This window comes from Mastigoproctus giganteus, chromosome 6 (assembly GCF_048544385.1).
Source record: "Mastigoproctus giganteus isolate SK-2022 chromosome 6, ASM4854438v1, whole genome shotgun sequence".
Classification (NCBI taxonomy): Eukaryota; Metazoa; Arthropoda; class Arachnida; order Uropygi; family Thelyphonidae; genus Mastigoproctus; species Mastigoproctus giganteus.
The window spans coordinates 209,146,678-209,165,706 of record NC_143580.1 but is presented as its reverse complement, the minus strand read 5'-3'; the positions used below and the strand labels follow the sequence as shown (position 1 = coordinate 209,165,706).

Here is a 19,029-nt window from a genome sequence, read left to right as displayed (position 1 = left end):
AATTAGAAAATTCTTAAGATAATTGATTTACTGATTTTCAAGCAGTAAAATCAACAGTTACTTTCATTTTAAAAGTATTCATGAAAACTGATATCAGTGTAAATAGCAAACATAACAGAAACAGAAATTATCACATTGCAGTCCAATTTTCAACTGAAGTACAGGTCATCAAAAAACAATTTTAGGTGAAAACAATAGACAAGATTTATTAAAGACTCTTCTTCTAATAAATGAAGACTGCACTGCATCTAGCTATTTGTGCCAAATGTATTTTATACAATGATCCCAAAATTAAAAGTGCAGAGCAAAACTGACTGATATTCACCTTATTGTTTGCATTAGCCTTTCACTATTTTCCTGTCCCAGAATATGAAAAGGACATGCAGTTTCAACAACCACTGAAATTTTATTAAACTTTTTTTTTTCTTTCTTTCTTTCTTTCTTTTTTCATTATCTTGAAGTTAAAATAGAAAACATTTAGGAAGAATGTCATAACACAGAAACTGAAAATCCACTGTGAAACGTTCTTTGCTGTGGATTTTTAGTTTTAAATTTTTTCAGTGAGAACCAATTTTATGGTGGCTTACCAGTGGTTTTGAATCTAAAGCATGGCTCACAGTAAACAAAAAGATTCCCTGCCCTGTACTCATGGAAGAAAGTTATAGCTGTGCATCTATAAAAAATTGTGCTTAAAATTTGTACATATGCATGATACAACTAAGAAAAGTGAGTTTATTAAAAATTATCCAATTATTTTTCAAGAAAGTGCATATGCCATCTTTTGTGGAAGAGGAAATAAAATTGACACAAAAAAAAACAAAACATGATCCTTTATGGCATAATCTACTATACACAGTCTGTGGTTTATATAATACTGATTTCAATTCCTAGATACTGTATAAATGTGTTCCTCAATACACATACATTTAAATTAATTTAATATAGGTCTCATGATAATCATCTATACCAGTGTTCTCCCCAGAACCTATCAAATGGTGCACCACCCAGTGAATTTAACTGACCGCCTGGCTAAAATTTAAGCGATTCTTGCGGTACCATATGGTACTGCTCACTGATCTTGATCAATATTAATTCAAACATACTATGCGATCGAAAACAATGTGACAGGATCATATAATGTTAAATTATGCAATTAATTTTTGCTCTGGATTGCTAAAGTCACATTTATAAATAACAGAAAATTTATAATATTGCGAAGTATTACATTTCCCCACCTGGCTACTACATAATTCCACCCGGCTGATAAAATATGCTGGGGGAACACTGTATACTGATATACCAAGTGCAGTTTGGCTTCAGTAGAAAAGAGCTTTCATTATTTCTTTATTTTTATTATTTTTTTAATAAACACTATTAATGATTTAATATCTAACTGGTGTTGGTAGACTGCTGAAATGAAAAATAGAAAGATGACCATGAGAAGCGAACATATGGTATAAATCAGTCACTAATACTGAACACAAAATTTCAGCACTACTTGAAATGTGATGTGTGTGTGTGTGTGTGTGTGTCTGTGGGGGGCTTCATGTTGTCACAGAAAAAATCCAAAACACACAGACAAGCAAGCACACCAAGTGTTAACTGATAAACAAAATGTAAATTCAGATTTTTAAAAGTAACTTACCTGCAATATGCTATGTTTTTTTGGAAGAGGTAATTCTGGTCGTACATGGGACCACACCCAGTATTTTTGATCATGTTGACTGGCATCAAACGTATAAACTACATCAGATATGCAATTTGCACCTTTTTGCAAAAGCATTAGTGCACAGCTATTTAAAAAAAAGAAAACATAATAAATAATAATTAATCTACACACACAACATTCATTGAAAAGTAAAATCTCCATTCTTCAATTATATACTTTTGTAATTTGGGAATGATGATACGTAGTGATTACAGATGAAATAATGTAACAAAACTCATACCACGTGAATAATTCAAGTCAAGGTTTGTTTATTAAATGGATGTGGCCTAATTAAAATAAATTTGATAAAAAGGCAATGTTTCAGGATCCTTACCAGATTCTATCATCAGACCAATACATCAGCTCATATACCTTCATATCAATTTACAGTCAGAAGGAAACAAACAATTAATTAACTTTGAATTATTCACATGGCATAAGAGTGTTTCATTGCATTATTTAATCTAATTATATAAATCAATAAATAAAAACACTCACCTCTCATGGCCATTTCTCACTGCTAAACTAAGTGGAGTATTTCCATTTTTATCCTTTGGATCAATGACTTTTAGTTTCTAAAAATCACCAAATGAATAGAATAAAGATTTAAGAACCTCATTTATATAATTAATTAATTTTTAAAATTTAAATACTAAGTGAAATAAGATAAAAAAAATAAAAAAAAAAACTTCCAAAAATTATAATTGTTAATCGGAGAACATATAAAACTAAGAATAGTGAATAATGTTGCATGTTTAGAGAGAGAGAGAGAGAGAGAGAGAGAGAGAGAGAGAGAGAGAGAGAGAGAGAGAGAGAGAGAGATTAAACAAAAAGAGGAAATCATATGTATCCTTGACTGTTGTTGTTGTTGTTGCTGTTGGGGTTTTAAGTGCAATGGCTACTTAGGCCATATTGCACTTATGGAAGTGGTGCATACTGCCTGCATTTGTTGATTTAGAAGCAGTTAAAAATGGTTATACAATCCTATTCATTTTAGGAAGGAGAAGAATTCTGCAAGATTTGAATTTTCACCTATGATATGGCTTAGTGACAAAGGTTCCTTTAAATTTGACGGAGAACTGAAAGACATTAGTCGAGCATTATTATATAGAGTACAGTCCAGAAGTATGTGTTTGAGAGAGAGAGAGATTAAACAAAAAGAGGAAATCATATGTATCCTTGACTGTTGTTGTTGTTGGGGTTTTAAGTGCAATGACTACTTAGGCCATATTGCACTTATGGAAGTGGTGCATACTGCCTGCATTTGTTGATTTAGAAGCAGTTAAAAATGGTTATACAATCCTATTCATTTTAGGAAGGAGAAGAATTCTGCGAGATTTCAATTTTCACCTATGATATGGCTTAGTGACAAAGGTTCCTTTAAATTTGACGGAGAACTGAAAGACATTAGTCGAACATTATTATATAGAGTACAGTCCAGAAGTATGTGTTTGACTGTGAGCGGTGTATGACAATGACTACACTGGGGGGAGGTTCATTTCCTGACAAAAGAAACAGCTGGGTTAAATGAGTATGGCTAGAATTAATTTTTCTTGTCTGTTTGCTATGGAGCTAGAAGCCCATAATTTTCGTAAAGGTTTTATTTGGAGTAGTTTATTATGAAATTACGTTTGCCACCGAAGAGTCCATTGATCTTTACATATTCTTTGTATATTCATTTTATAATCTGTGACCGGTACTAGCGAATTCGTTGGGGCTGAGCTGGATGGATTTTTGGCAACATCACCTGCAATTTCATTTCCTGGTATTCCGGTATGGTCTGGGATCCAGCAGAAGATAACCTTTTGCTGATGCTCTCTAAGACATATCAACTGTGTTTTGATGAGCTTTAATAACGGGTGAGTAGGTGGGCAATTGTTTTGCAATGCTAACACGGAACCTTGCGAGTCTGTGTATATTACACTCTTTTGAATTGACATATGGAAGACATTTTCTAATGCAAGCTTTATGGCATATAATTCAGTTGTGTAGATACTGCACTCTGTCGGAAGAGTGCAATAGCTACACAACTGAATGATGGTATCAGGGAGTACCACTGCTGCACCCGATCCACTCTCAGACTTCGATCCATCTGTATATATTTTAGCGAAGTCGGGATAATGTTGAGTATGTTCGGTGTGTAGCTGTTGGATGGTAAAGTCTGATAGAGAGTGTTTTCCCCACTGGTGGAAATAATTGTCACAACATCGCATGATGACAGACCATGGAGGGTAGGGATCTATAGGATCTTGCAAGATTTTATCGAAGTGTACATCCCAATCTTCTGCTAGATGTTTTAGTCTAATATCAGCAGGCTGAACTATCTGCGGTTTATTTCTGTACAGGGTCATATACAGCAGATCATAAAGTATTGACCAATTAGGATGGGTCACCTGGCTTTGGATCTTGATTGCACAGTTCAACAGCAACATCTTTCTCCTGATATTTAGAGAAGGTTCATGGGCTTCAATATACAAACTTTGCACTGGAGATGTTCTGAATGCACCTAGTGCTGTTCTAAGAGCTGAATGTTGAATAGGGCTGAGGCGAGATAAAACACTCTCCCTAGCAAAATCTAAAACAGGGTCCAATTAGTCCAGGAGTGATTTAATTATGGTTCTGTATAAGTGAAGCAGGCTGTAATGATCTGCTCCCCATGTTGTCGCTGATAAGACTCTGAGTATGTTCAGTTTCTTTTGACAATTTGTCCGGAGATATTCAATGTGCTTTTGGAAGTTTAACTTGCTGTCGAAAAATAATCCTAGTAGACGAATACTATTAGCTATGGAAAGAGGACGGTTATTCAAGTGGAGCTCGGGTTCAGGATGCATATTGCGTCTGGTACAGAAGTGAATGGCAGCAGATTTCTGGCTGGACAGTCTATAACTATTTTGTGTCATCCATGTCAGGATGCGATTAATTGATATTTGTAGCTGGTGTTCAATGTAATGCATGTTTTGGGAATGACAGAAAATTGAGAGATCATCTGCGAAAAGGTGAGAATCTACAGTTTTTGGAATGAGTTCAATTATGTTCATTCTAATCATTGCAAACAAAGTGGCACTGAGAACCGACCCTTGCGGAATTCCTTCTTCTTGGGTAAAGATCTTAGAGAGGGTGCCCCAGTAACGAACTTGAAATGATCTCCGATGAAGAAAATTTTGGATAAAGTATGGTAAATTACCTCTCAGGCCAAGAGAATGCAGATCTTTTAAGATGCTGAAGCGCCATGTAGTGTCAAAGACTTTCTCAACATCAAGACAGACCATGACGAGATGTTCCTTCTTGATGAAAGCATTTCTAATGTTTGTCTCGGTTTTGATCATGAGATCCAATGAAGATCGATTTTTCCGGAATCCAAATTGGTTGTTGTTTATCAAGTTTTGGGACTCCAGGAACCAAGTGAGACGGTGATATAACATTTTCTCAAGGGTTTTGCTGAGAAAGCTGGTAAGGGATATCGGTCTGTAATTTTGAAGAACAGAATGATCTTTACCATGCTATGCAATTGCTAGTACATAAGAATGACGCCAGGAACTTGGGAAGGTATGTTCGAAAACAATTTGATTGAAAAATATGAGCAGCAAGGAGAGTGATCTTTGATTCAAATTTCAGAGCATTACATAGTATATCCCATCAGGGCCAGCAGCTCAAGCATGGTAAATGGTTTATTATAAGGTAAAGCGGAATTGTCAGTGAAATTTAGTCTGGATTTCTCTGCAACTGTTTTAAGTTTTTAAAATGTTTGATCATAGGCGATAGAAGAGGACAACTGAGAAAATACGATCCCCAGTGCATTTGATATTTCTGTATGAGTAGAAAACTCCTGCCCATTCCAGTTCAGTAGTGGGGTGGATGAAGGAGAAAATTTACTGTTTAAACATTTTATTTTTCTCCAGATTAATCTGATATCGGTATTTTTATTTACTGATGAGGAGAATTTAATCCAATTTTCTTTTTTTGCTTTACGTCTGATGTAACAAGCTTTTACTCTAAGACGTTTATAATTAATAAGATTGGGGGTGGTTGGATGTTTGCGGAAAAGGTACCACGCTTTGTTTTTCTCTTTTTTTGTATGGTTGCAGTCTTCATTCCACCAGTAATTTATTTTTCGTCTATTTCTTACTTGATATTGAGGAATGGCAGCGGATGCGGCTGTCAGAATTTGATTCGTGATGTGCTCAGTGACACTCTCGACGGAACAGAACTGAATGATATAGTTGTCAAATGATATTCGTGTTCTGTGTTTTGTCCAGTCAGCCCTTGAAAATTTCCATTTAATTGGATTTTCTGTTGGGAAGGAACAGGATATTTGAATTTTGCAGATTTTCGGATATGATCGCTGCTATAAGGGTCACTCAGAGATACCCAATCCATACTTGGAAAGAGGATTGGAGAACAAATGGAAAGGTATATTGCAGATGTTGAACCTGTTGGGAGATGGATATAAGTAGGAGTGCCAGTATTTAGTAAAGTTAAATTCTGCCTGTCGATCAACATTTCAATAAGCTTCCCTGATCTGTCTGAGATAGGGGAACCCCATAGTGTATGGTGCGCATTAAAGTCTCCTAGTAAACAAAATGCAGATTGTAACTGTAAAACAAGATCTGAGATTTCTTGAATAGTATATTCATGATTTGGCGACAGATAGATGGAAACCAGTGTCAGAGTAATTCCATTTATAACGCAAGTGGCAACAGATTCTAAGGCAGTTTGTAAAGGGATGCATCTGGAGGGGATTCTTGAATCCACGAGTATTGCTACTCCTCTGTGGGCACTGTTAATGCCAGCTCTGTCTTGTCTGAACATAGTATAATTTTTTATTGTAATTGAGATCTGAGGTGTCAAATTCGTTTCTTGTAAGCACATTGCAAGAGGTCTGTGGTAGTGAATTAATTCGTGGATATCATCGATGTTACTGCGAAGGCCTCTACAGTTCCCATTGGATGATACGTTCCATTATTTAGATTGGTAAGAGGGAGATGAGTCTGGCTGTTTGTGATGATGTAGTTTAGATTTTTCTAGTTTGGGTGTGTTGAATCATTGTTATCTTCTATTTCACCTTCTGCATGTAATTCGAGAAGATCTTGGGTGATCATATCATCAGTGTCCATCCTTGATGAGGGGGTTGTTAACCTCAATAGAATCTGATTTTTGCAGTTTTTCCGTTACTTTACTGTGGGTTATGTTTTGATTTGGAACTGTGAGAGGTGTATCGATACTTTGATCTACTGTCTTTGGCTTAGATGTAAGCTGGGTCGATAGAACTGATCAAGCCCAGTCTGCTATCAATTTATCTGGAGAAAGGGACACTTCTGTCTGACATGCTACTGATTGGTGAGAGTGGATAGCCGAGGCATAAGAGCTTTTTGGCACGATTAGGTTAATTTGTCTCCTAGCTTCTTGAAATGAGACTTTATTTTCAGTCTTATATATATATATTTTTTCCCTGTCTTCCAGAGATCACATTCTTTAGAGTATGCTGGATGGTTTCCCCTGCAATTAGGACACTGCGGAGTTTGTGCTTTGCATTCTGACTGGGTATAAGTTGTGGAGCCACAGTTTGGACATGTTGAAATGCCACGGCACGATGTCTGGGAGTGACCAAATTTCTGACATTTGTAGCATCTTAGGGGATTTGGGATAAAGGGTCGAACACGGCAATTTAAGTAACCTGCTTTGACTGATGCTGGTAGATTCAGTGTATTGAAAGTTAGAATTGTTACGTGTTGGGACTAAGGTGCCATCTTTTCGTATCACGATTCTTTTTGCTTGAGTTACATTTTGTGTCTTTAGTTCCTGTACTCTTTCTTCTTCAGAAACGTTCAGTAGATCCCACTCAGTGATCACTCCCTTGGACGAATTCAGGGTGTTATGTGGAGTGACTTGTATTGGAATTCCGCTTAAAGTAGTGAGTTTTAATAGTTGTTCAGAGTGTCTTGGAAGAGAGGTCTCTATTAGCAAGTCTCCAGATTGGAGACGTTTCAACATTTTTGGTGATGCTGCTGCATGGTCGAGGCATCGTTGTATGATGAAAGGAGAGAGCTTGCTAACAGGCTGTGTCGACAGAGAATGGATAATCAGGAAGGCTGGTGATTCCTGTCTGCCTGCATCTTTTTTCATTCTCTTTGAGGTAGAGAAGTCATGGTCGGTTTCATGGTTTTCATATTGAGCACTCTTGGGCTCTAGATGAGGAAATTCATTGGTTTCCATTACTGCTCCTTTTAGCCCCGAAGGTTGATTTATCCCCTAGGTTACCGGTCCTGCCACGTGGAGGCAGGAGCGGTGCCACCAGTGACCAAGCAATAAGAAGTTAGTGTGTTAGAAAAGTAGTTATATGTACAAAAGAAAGGTGTCTTTCCTTTCTTATAGGAGGCTTCCTTCTTTATTTAAAAAGAGCCAGAAAATAAATAACTTTGCAAGTAAAGCCTTGGAAATTTCTTTAACAACTTCTCTTTAGAAAAACGCTTTCAAATTCATTTTATAAATCGCTAGATCATCCGCTTGGCACTTGGGGGCCTGTATCTTTGATGCATGGAATCTTAATGAGGGGAATATGCAAAGAGAAATATGCCTGAAGTCCCAAACATTAGATATCTCCATAGGCATTAGTTAGTAAGGGCAGAATTCTGAAGTATTATTTAAGGAAAGATTATGAAGTCGCTTTCTTGTGATCTGAACATTCAGTTTGGGAACAGGTTCCAAAGTCATGTTCACGATAATAGAGACAATACAAAGAAAACATTGTCAAAACAAAACACTGCAATCATCTTGACAGGTAATAAGGAACGGAAGAAGAGATTATATAAAAAAAAAAAAAAACACACAGCCCGAATCTCTAGAGTTCAGTATCATATTATTTATTTTATTGTATGAAGAAATACAATGGATATTAGTAACAGAAAAGATGCATCCAAGGCTATGGTAAAACTGTTGATGGCAAGGAAATGAAGTCTGAATAGCATAACACAAGGAATAATTTCTTGTGGGTTATATGTAAATTAAATAAACAGAAATAACTGAATTAAAAAGTAGATGGTGGTTCTTAATACATCTTGTACAGTAGTGTACAAGTAATATCAACGTTAAGATCTGCTATCTACTTTTTAATCCAATTATTTCTGTTATATCTGTTGAAATATAAGAGACTATGTGAATCATACTTCTTGAACATAAGTGTACACAAGAGGTGTCATGAATAAGTAACAACCAGTGGTGTAGGAAAGCCTTGGCATTGGGGCAGGTGCCAAGGGCACCACTGACTGGTCACATCAGTACAGTGCCAAGCTATTTCGACACCCAAGACTAGATGATGAAATGATGCCTCTCGATGATGTCGAATCAAGATGACAGCAGAGGGAGGGTGAAAATTAATTTTCACATGGCAATTCAAGCCTGCATGCATCCTTACTGCATACATCCTTACTGGCTGTTTGTGATGATGTAGTTTAGATTTTTCTAGTTTGGGTGTGTTGAATCTAGTTTTCTAGCCTGAGTGCATACTGCATAGCATCATAGATCTATTTGCTGTCCAGACTAACTTTGAAGGGACCGATCAGGTGATCGCTTCATCAGTGCATGCTCGAATGCATAGCAGTTCGCAATTCATGCATCGGGTATGAACTGAATAAGTTATAAGTTATAGTGTTTTTGTGATTGCTATATAAACAGGTAATTGTGAATATTGTGATTTATAATTTAAATAAAACAATAAAGGCCACATTAATTTTAGACATGCCACCAAAAAAAAAAAAGTGGACATCCGTACCATGTAGAAAGCCTGAATAAACAGGAAATAAGAGAAAAAAACATTCCACTAGTTTACAAAACTGGCTTACAATAAGCCACTCCAAACCTGAAAGTGACGAAGAAAATGAACATGATTCGAATGAAGATGAAATAAATGATGATGCCACTGAAATGGAAGTCCAAGAAAAATTCAAACAGCTGAAGTTATTATTTTAAAAGAATTAGAAAGTGTGGAAAATAACCAACAACAGTTGGCAGAAGAAAATGTTGGCAACAATAATATTAACATGGAACATGTAAGTCTGAATTTTAATGATCCGACCACATGGAACTTTAATATCCACAAAAACAGATCTCTTATGGTGCAACATGGTCCCAAACATATAGTGTTAAATACCTATCCTGTCACTAATGACCGATGTTTCAATAATTAGTGGAAATACAAAAATGAAGGTATTGAAGAAAAAAAAAGAGAGGAATAAAATAAAAGGTTATTTTATTACCAAAACAAAGATGCAATATATTGTTTTTCATGCCTCTTATTTGTATCTGGCACAAATAATGTTCCATTTTGCAGTTCAGATGGATTTAAGAATTGGAAACATCTAAATCCAAATGTTCTTTTTCATGAGAATTCATTACAACACAAACAATTTCACAAAATGGAAATTATTAGAAAAGGGTCTTCAAAAAGGTAGACTAATTGACGACACTGCACAAACAGCACTAAGAAATGAAATTTTGAAATGGTGTTATATATTGAAAATAATATTGAAATGTATATTGTTCTGTGCTGAAAATAATTTGGCATTTCATGGACATGCTAGTAATATCGATACTGAAGAAAAAAATTGTGGCATATTTTTAAACTTGATAAAATTTGTCAGCCAATTTGACTTTGGTATGAAAAATGTTCTGGAATTGCACATTAAACAACACACTAATTATTTATATCCAGAAATTTAGAATGAATTTATTACTTTGTTAACAACACAAAGTACGAAGTGGAACATGTAACTTAAACTTAAAATAACTAAATGCAACAAGGCATAATATGTTTAAGAGTTTTCTATCTATATAATATCGGTGTGGATATACCATAGCTAACTTTTAAGAAAAATCTACGATAGTAGTGTGGGAGGCATCATTTCCTCTGTATCTCATATTGTGCTCGATGATAGGCCAATAGCTTTGAAACGGTGCCGTTTGACTTCCAAGAAACAACAGACAACCGCTTGTCGGGATAAAGGAAAACCACTCTCTTCTAAATCTCTAACAGGGTGCTTACAATAGAAGGTTGACCAGAGTCTAATGTCCGAATGTTTAATACACCTTGGTCTGCCCACTGGCTATGGATACACAGAAAGTAGTTAATCAGCTCTACTTCTCGGTATGTGGGACAGGTAGACGGATAGGTTTTATGGGTCCCACCGTAATAATATTACGGTGGCGATGGTCCCACTGAGATGCAGATGGTAACCTCTTTATCTTTTAATTAGAGCGTAACAACAGCACTATTGCTTGTTTGAAGGCCATGGGTGCGAACAATGTGTACCCAGTTAAGTCTTGTAATGCAGTCGTTATATGGAAAATTTTATTCGTTCTACCAATGAAGAAAATTTTCGTTTCCATAAAACAAAGAAATAAAAAAATTCTAAAAAAATTTGGTAAAGAATAAAATTCTATTTAGCGAATTCTAAAAATATTCGGTAAAAAGAAAACATTTATTTCTAAATAGAAAAATTCGCTATAAAGAAGTTTGTTAAACAGAGGTCCGACTGTACTTATTATGATTTTACCAATTATCGAAAAAAGGCGTGTAGCCGCCGAATTTGCCAAGGGCACTGAAAACCTAGCTATGTCTCTGGTAACAACTGTTTCTTTCAGCCTGCTACTACTATTCTGAGAATTGGCTTCTCAGTAAAAAAATGCCTTAAAAGGAATGGAAGATGACTTTGTAAACAGACATGATACCACTTAATACTGTGTAACCTCTAAAGCAGAATAGATCTTACAATGTTTCCCAAAACATAACTCCCTTTCAATTCAGTGAAATGTTTTCATCAGATAAAGACAATGAACAAAATCCAGTTTTGAAGGGTGGGCAACATTGTATACTTTTATAAAAATATGTAATAAATTGTACATATAAAGACATTAATTTGTGATTTCCTAACCCAAGTACATGGCTTGACTTCAAGATCTGAATTTTATACTATGCATATAAGTTAACCTTAAAATTTTAAATATTTCAACAACTGAAAGGTCATATATAAAAATTAATAAAAAAATATAATTAAAAAAAAATGTGCTGAGAGAAGAGAATTACATGGCTGTTCAAATTGAATAAATGTGAATAATACTAATTAAATGAAGCGCAAATTTTAATGTACAAAATACACTATGCAAGTTAAACATGCACAAAAGAACTAATTAATAATTGGTGATGTCTCTGGATTCCACAGTGAGCCCTGTAATAAGGCCTAACTAATCATAAAATTTTTGGCAATTATTTTGGAAGTAACCATCACCTGCTCAAAAGTTAAACAGCATTTGACTATATGACTAAAATGACTTTATATGAAAATTGGCAAAAAATCTGAGACAGAGATTTAGAAGCAGCAGCAAAAGTAGTGTGTGGTAAGAATGTCTGTAAACTGAAGAAATGCAGAATGGTAAACCCAAGTAAGTTCAAAAGGCATATAAAAGGAGGAGGGGAGGGGGAGGGGATTTTTTTGGCAATAAATTTAATAAACCCTTATGCAATTTTTTATTATTTTTTTTTCCCCTTTTATACAAATAGAAAGAAAAGTGCAAGAGAACTAAGATGTGTGTGAAACTGCCCTAAGAAAAATCCTGGGAATATTTTTGGAAATGACCAAAGATGACCGAAAAAAACAAATATCAGAAAGGTGAAAAAACCAAATTAAGATAAACAAAAATTACGGTGAAATTAAAGCAAGAAGATCAATTTTAGAAGGAAGGAACATATATTTTGATAAATTGCTAAATGAAGAAGCTACTGAAAAGGCAACGATTGAAATGGGATATTGTGGAAACTATGTTCTTAATTACTGAAGGCTATGGAAAATAAAGTATTGAAACACAGTATTGAATAGCCAAAATTAGACCCGAAATGCTGCAAGATATAAAGAAAACAGTGTAATAGTGATTACATTAGATTACAAACAGGTCATTTTTTAAATGACAAGTTCCAGAAGAGCAGACCAAGGCAGTATTTGTGTCGATATTTAAAACGGAAAAAAAAAAAAAAAAAAAAAAATCTGAATGTGCAAATTATAGACGATTTCACTCCTTGGAGAATCAGATAAAATTTATTAAATTACTAGATAACAGAGCTGCAAAAGTTCAATACGTTCTACAGCAATTAGTTAAGAAATGGAGGAATTACCTCTATGACTTCTTGTAGAATATGTGCTGATACTCTCCATTGTTGAATAAATATACAAATAGTTTACCTGTATTCCACACCCTCGTAGACAAAATCAATGATCCAATGCACCACGGAATAGGAGTCTCACAGACCCCAAAATACAATGAATCACCAACCCTAATCTTTGAATGAGAGAATACAACACGTCCATATTTTAAAAACAATTTCTTAACTAATTAAAACACTACAAAAGATGATTAGGAGTATTATTGAACACAACGTCAGGGAAGAACAATCAAGTTTCAGAACAAACAAGAAATATTAGGCTGAAATATCTGCACCAATAAGGTAAATTAAAGAAAACCATGGGAAAATAACTAAATCCCAACTTAGGATTTGTTCACATTGAAAAGCACACAACAGGATACATAGAAAAGCTACTCATTCAAATTTTGGAAAACTGCAAGTAAGGATAATCTTTTAACAGTATTAAGAAAAAGGTTGTAAAAAAATACAAATGTATTTTGTATACATTGGAGTTAAAGGTTAACAGTATAGAGGAAGGGTCACACAATGTTGCCTTTTTGACATTTTAAAGACCATTTAATAAACGAATGGAGGCTACTAACCAAGTTTAGTGCAGGTGATGTAAAATTAAATCAATATTATTTGGAAGAGGACTAGGGTATGATTGCCAGAGGGCAATCATACCCTAGTCCTCATTTTAGAGCAGTTATCGTCTTTAAGGGCACGAAAGGCGATACTGTTGTACATATTGGCACTAATGATATGAAGAGCAGAAGAACCGAGAACACACTTAACAAGTATAGGGCAACATTGAGGAAACGCTGCGAGTTACGATAAAATTTGAAAGTGTCTGCAATCCCACCCGGTATGATATAGGAGGGAATACATGTTGAGAGTCTTATCTATCAATTTGGCCCTAGAGAGAGAGAGAAAGGAGAGATTATTCTTACAGAGATGGGATACACTTCAATGGAAGGGGTGCAAGAATATTCACTCATGGTATTGAGGCAGAGTTAAGTGGGTTATAAAACTGCTAGCTTTGGGGGGGGGGGATTAATATTAGTATTAGCAATGGCCACATGGTGCAAGGAAGCCTATGGCTTATGCTTCACAAGCCAAAAAATAAAAAAATGAAAGAAGAAAGAGAAGAAAATAATTAATAAGAGAAAAAGAAAAAGCCAATCTATGCATTTCTCTATTTCCATAGGTAATTATCCAGCTGACTTGAATTTTCGCAAACTGTCAGTCTCTACTACCCATGTAGGTAACTTATTCCAGGAATTTATCTCTCTGGCTAAAATAAAACTTCATACAATCTAGTCTAAACATCTCTCCCCATAACTTGAATTTATGACACCTAGTTCTAGAATCATTTATAACCATAAAAATGTTGTCCTCATTCATTTTACTTATGCCTCTGAGAGCCTTAACCAGCTCAATCAAGTCTCTTCTAAGGTGCCTAGTTTGCAAGCTTTGCAGCACATAAATTCAGTCTTTCCTCATATGGATGCCCTTTTACCAATCTCACCAGGCTACACATCTTTGGTCATTTTCAAGAAGCACAATATCATCCTTTAGGTGCAGTTGCCATAACTGAACACAGTATTCCAAGTGTGGTCTAACAATAGCCTTATAGAATGGGATTAGGATATTCTTATCTCTACTAGCAATTGTTCGATAAACCATCGACAGGACACCATGGGCCGTCCTTGCAACCCGTTTACAATGCTCAGAGAACTTCATGTCTGACCATATCATAACTCCCAAGTCCCTATCCTCCACTACTGGCTTTAGTTTAACTCCACTAAGTGTATAAGTTATTTTTGGTGTAATACCTTACACTCTGCTGGATTAAAGCATAGCTGCAATTTTTCTGACCATCCATGAAGTCAGTCTAGGTCACTCTGAAGAAGCTCTGCTTGGCAGTGATCATTAACTACTCTACCAATCTTTACATCATCTGCAAATTTAGCCATCATGCTCTCTATACCTTCAGTGATGTAATTTATGAAAATCAAAAAACAATAGTGGTCCTAATACTGATCCTTGGGAAACCCCACTTCTTACATCAACCCAATCTGAGGGATAACCATTTATCACAAAACTCTGCTCCTGCCCTGAAGCCATCCACTATCCATCTAAGGATTTTCCCTGTGATTCCAACCTGTTCCACCTTATAAAGTAACTGCTCATGTTGGACTGAGTCAAATGATTTGCTGAAATCCAAATAAACTATGTCAAAATTATTCTCTAAGTCCAGCTCTTGAGTGACCCTGTCAAAATAGCTAACCAGATTAGTTAAACATGATTTTTCCTTTACTAAAACTATGCTGAGTATCCTTCAGAATTCCATTCTGTCTAAATTATTCTGAATTCCATCCTTGATCACTGTCAACAAGATTTTCCCTACTACTGAAATTAGACTAAACAGCTGGTAATTTCCTACTTCACCCTAAGAACCATCCTTATGAATCAGAGATACATTGGCACTTTTCCAATCGGACGGAATCACTCCCAAGTCCAGTGATGCTCTCATATTTACCCTCAATGATTCAATGCACCCATTGCCACTTCCATTATGATTATAGGGTATATGCCATCAACCCCAGAAGCCTTACTGGTCTGTAGGCTCAAAACCTTTTTTCATTAAATAAACATGTGAAATTTCAACATCATTAATTGCATTTCTTTTTTATTCATCTTCACTCCCATAATTTCTAATTGACACAAAGGATTTTCTTCAGTAAATATCAATACAAAGTAACTATTGAGTTCATATGCAACTTCAGCTGGGGTATCTAATACTATCCCATGTGCATTACATAAGGGTCCGATCTGGTATGTCCTTCTCTTCTTTGCATTTATATATGTGAAGAATTCCTTACACCCACTTTTTTGCTCTCTTTGCCAGTGATTTCTCATAATTACTGGCAAATTATTGCTATTATTAAATATATTAAGAATAGCCACAGGTAGAAGTGAAAGTGGTTGTTTAGAGCATGCAGCAGCCTGGAAAGCAAAGTATAAGAGATTTCGAAGTCTACTGGGGGTCATCATGAAACAAGGAAATACATCGGGTTGTATTAGGTAACTAAGAGTAAGAACAGGTGCATGTACACTTGCATGTATATGCATGCTAGGAGCATAGTAAATAAATCTGATGAACTGAAAAGTACTGATTAAGTCAACAAACACACGCATTATGTTTAAGGTCAGCAGTCAGGTAATCTACTGAAATAACATCTAAAAAAATTTGGCAGATGAAGCTTAACATTGATAGATGCAAAGTACTGCACATGGGTAACATTAATCCCAGATTAACATACTAACTGTGCAGTACTACTCAAAGTGTTGTGGAAAATAAAAAAGACCTCAGGGTAATTGCATAGTCAGACATGAAGTTCTTTGACCAATGCAGACATGCCCATGGGGTTTTAAATTAAGGGGAAAAACCAGAGGTATTTATAAGAAAAAGGGGAAAGAAAAGGAATCTTTATCTTTTACGGTAGATTTCGGAGTTTCGAGGTTGAAAAAGTGAGAGAGCGGATTCGTGAATTGTTGTTGTTGTTGTTGTTGTTGTTGTGTTTAACGACACATAGGCTACTTGGGCCATATTGTGTCTTCCTAATGGTGAATATGAAATAACTATATTTTATTATATATCCCTATCCGGTTTAGGAAAGTAAACAGTTCTTTTTTATTAGGATCATCTCCCAGAATCTGAGATAAATTTATTGATGTCTGCATATTAGTTAACGATTTAAAAGTGTCTAAGCGGATGTTTTGAAAGAGAGGACAGTCCACTAACAAATGACGAATGGTCAGTTGTACTTGACATGATGGACATTGTGGAGCGCTTTCATTAGTTAACAGATACAGGTGAGTGAGATGAGTATGCCCAATCCTGAGCCTTCCTAAGATTGTTTCTTCTCGTCTGCTTTTCTGGAAGCTGGAGGGCCACAGCTTTGGTTCCGGTTTTATATGGTAGAGTTTATTTCCTGGATAACCTTTCCAGATTAATGACCAGCTGTTATAACATGCTTTGCGGATAATGTGTTTGTAATCCGTATATGGAACTTGAAAAGTCTGCGAAATAGTGGTTTCTGGTTGTTTGGCTGCATGATCTGCTCTTTCATTGCCGGATATTCCAGAATGTCCTGGGATCCAGCAGAATGTCACAGTTTGGTTCAATTCCATACAGGCAAGTAACTTAGAATGAATCTGTTTTACTACAGGGTGAGAGGATTTGGTATTAGTATTTATGGCAGAGACAGCACTGAGTGAGTCAGTGAATATTAAAGCAGACGGAATTAGTTGTTCAATAATGTGATCCAGAGCTAAGTTTATAGCATAGAGCTCAGCAGTGAAGATACTGCATTCTATTGGCAATGAGACAGAAGTGCTAAATGTTGGGAAGATTGCAGCAGCACCTACTTGGGTCTCGGTTTTTGATCCATCTGTATAGATTTCACATGCGTTTGAATTAGAAAGAGTGTAAGTTGCATGTAACTGTGCGATATTGGAAGGAGACAGCGTGTTTTTGCACAGAAAGTAGTCATCATATATTGCACAGATATTTTCCCAGGGTGGGTCTGGTGGTATTTTGTCCTGAAATATATTGCTGATATCTATGTTCCATGATTGAGCCAGTTCCTTAAATCTACGTGCAGCAGGTCGGTTTTCATTAGGTTTACTGATATAAAATGACTCGCATTCAGTATTGAAGAGACATCTCCAACAAGGATGAGAGGGCAGACTACGGATTTTTGCGGCATACATCAGAAGTAATGATTTTCTGCGAAGATGTAAGGGAGGTTCATGAGCTTCGATGTACAGGCTCTGAACCGGGGAAGTTCTGAATGCGCCTAGAGCGACTCTCAAAGCACAGTGCTGGATGGTGTTTAGTCGTTCTAAAGTACTTTTCCTCGCTGAATCATATACTGGAGAGGCATAGTCCAAGCGAGACCTGATGAGAGCTCTATACAGATGGATGAGGGTATGACGATCAGCACCCCATGACATGGATGACACACACCGGAGGATGTTTAATTTCTTCAAGCAGATGGTACGAAGATAGGCCACATGTGCTTGAAAGTTCAGTTTCCTGTCTAGTATCAGACCGAGGAAACGGATATTGTGAGCAAGAGGAATTGGCACGTTATTTATCTTTAGCTCTGGATCAGGATGAAGTGACCGAAGTTTGCAGAAATGAGTGGTAGTGGTTTTCTGTTCAGCGAGATTATATCCATTTCGTAAGGTCCAGGATTGAATTTTCGTTAAAGCAATTTGTAGCTGTCTTTCGATAGTATTCATGCTTTGCGATTGGCAGGATATAGTGAGATCGTCAGCATACATGTATACTTCAATCATTTTTGGAAGTTCTTCCAAAATATTGTTGATCCTAATTGCAAATAGGGTTGGACTCAATATGGAACCCTGTGGGACACCCTCTTCTTGAATGTGAGATGTTGACAGCATGTTTTTATATCGGACCTGAAATGTACGCAATATTAAAAAGTTCTGAATTATTAAAGGGAGACGTCCTCTCAGCCCCAACTGATGCATATCTTTAATAATACCATGACGCCATGTGGTGTCAAATGCTTTATGAATATCCAGGTTGACCATCACTAGATGTTGTTTTCTCACGAAGGCATTACGAATGTTTGATTCAGTTTTTACAAGTACATCTAGGGTGGACCTGTTTTTACGGAAGCCATATTGGTGATCAGAAAGGAGATTTTCGGAGTCTAGAATCCAGGTGAGCCTCTTATGTACCATCCTTTCAAAGATTTTGCCCAGACAGCTTGTCAACGATATCGGTCTGTAATTCTCAACTAGAGAAGGATCTTTGCCTGGTTTTGCAATAGCACAAATATAGGAATGACGCCATGACAGAGGATATGTATTTTCAGAGAAGATCCGGTTATAAAAGAGTAATAGTGTGCCGAGATCGGCTTCACACAGATGCTTCAGCATACTGTAGTGAATGCCGTCTGGTCCTGCTGCGCTGTTCGGAGATTTGCTCAAAGATTCTCTCAGTTCAGATAGAGTAAACAGCTGGTTATATGGAAGTGAAAGTCTAGTTGCGAAATTAAATTTATGACGTTCTGATTCAGTTTTACTGCGTTGAAAGGAGATCACATAAGAG

General features: G+C 36.1%; 1 protein-coding gene across 4 annotated transcripts in view; it reads right to left on the bottom strand.

The window, feature by feature from the left end:
* The window catches only part of LOC150084913 (poly [ADP-ribose] polymerase tankyrase-like), a 1,170,388-nt gene that overhangs the window by 322,711 nt on the left and 828,648 nt on the right, over positions 1–19,029 (bottom strand). For all 4 annotated transcript variants that reach the window (XM_090376702.1, XM_090376704.1, XM_090376701.1 and 1 more), the window contains 2 exons: positions 2,207–2,283; positions 1,646–1,793 (listed from right to left, as the gene is read on the bottom strand). In XM_090376702.1, coding sequence (XP_090232828.1) covers positions 1,646–1,793; positions 2,207–2,283 — 225 coding nt within the window. The remainder of the gene's footprint in view (positions 1–1,645; positions 1,794–2,206; positions 2,284–19,029) is intronic.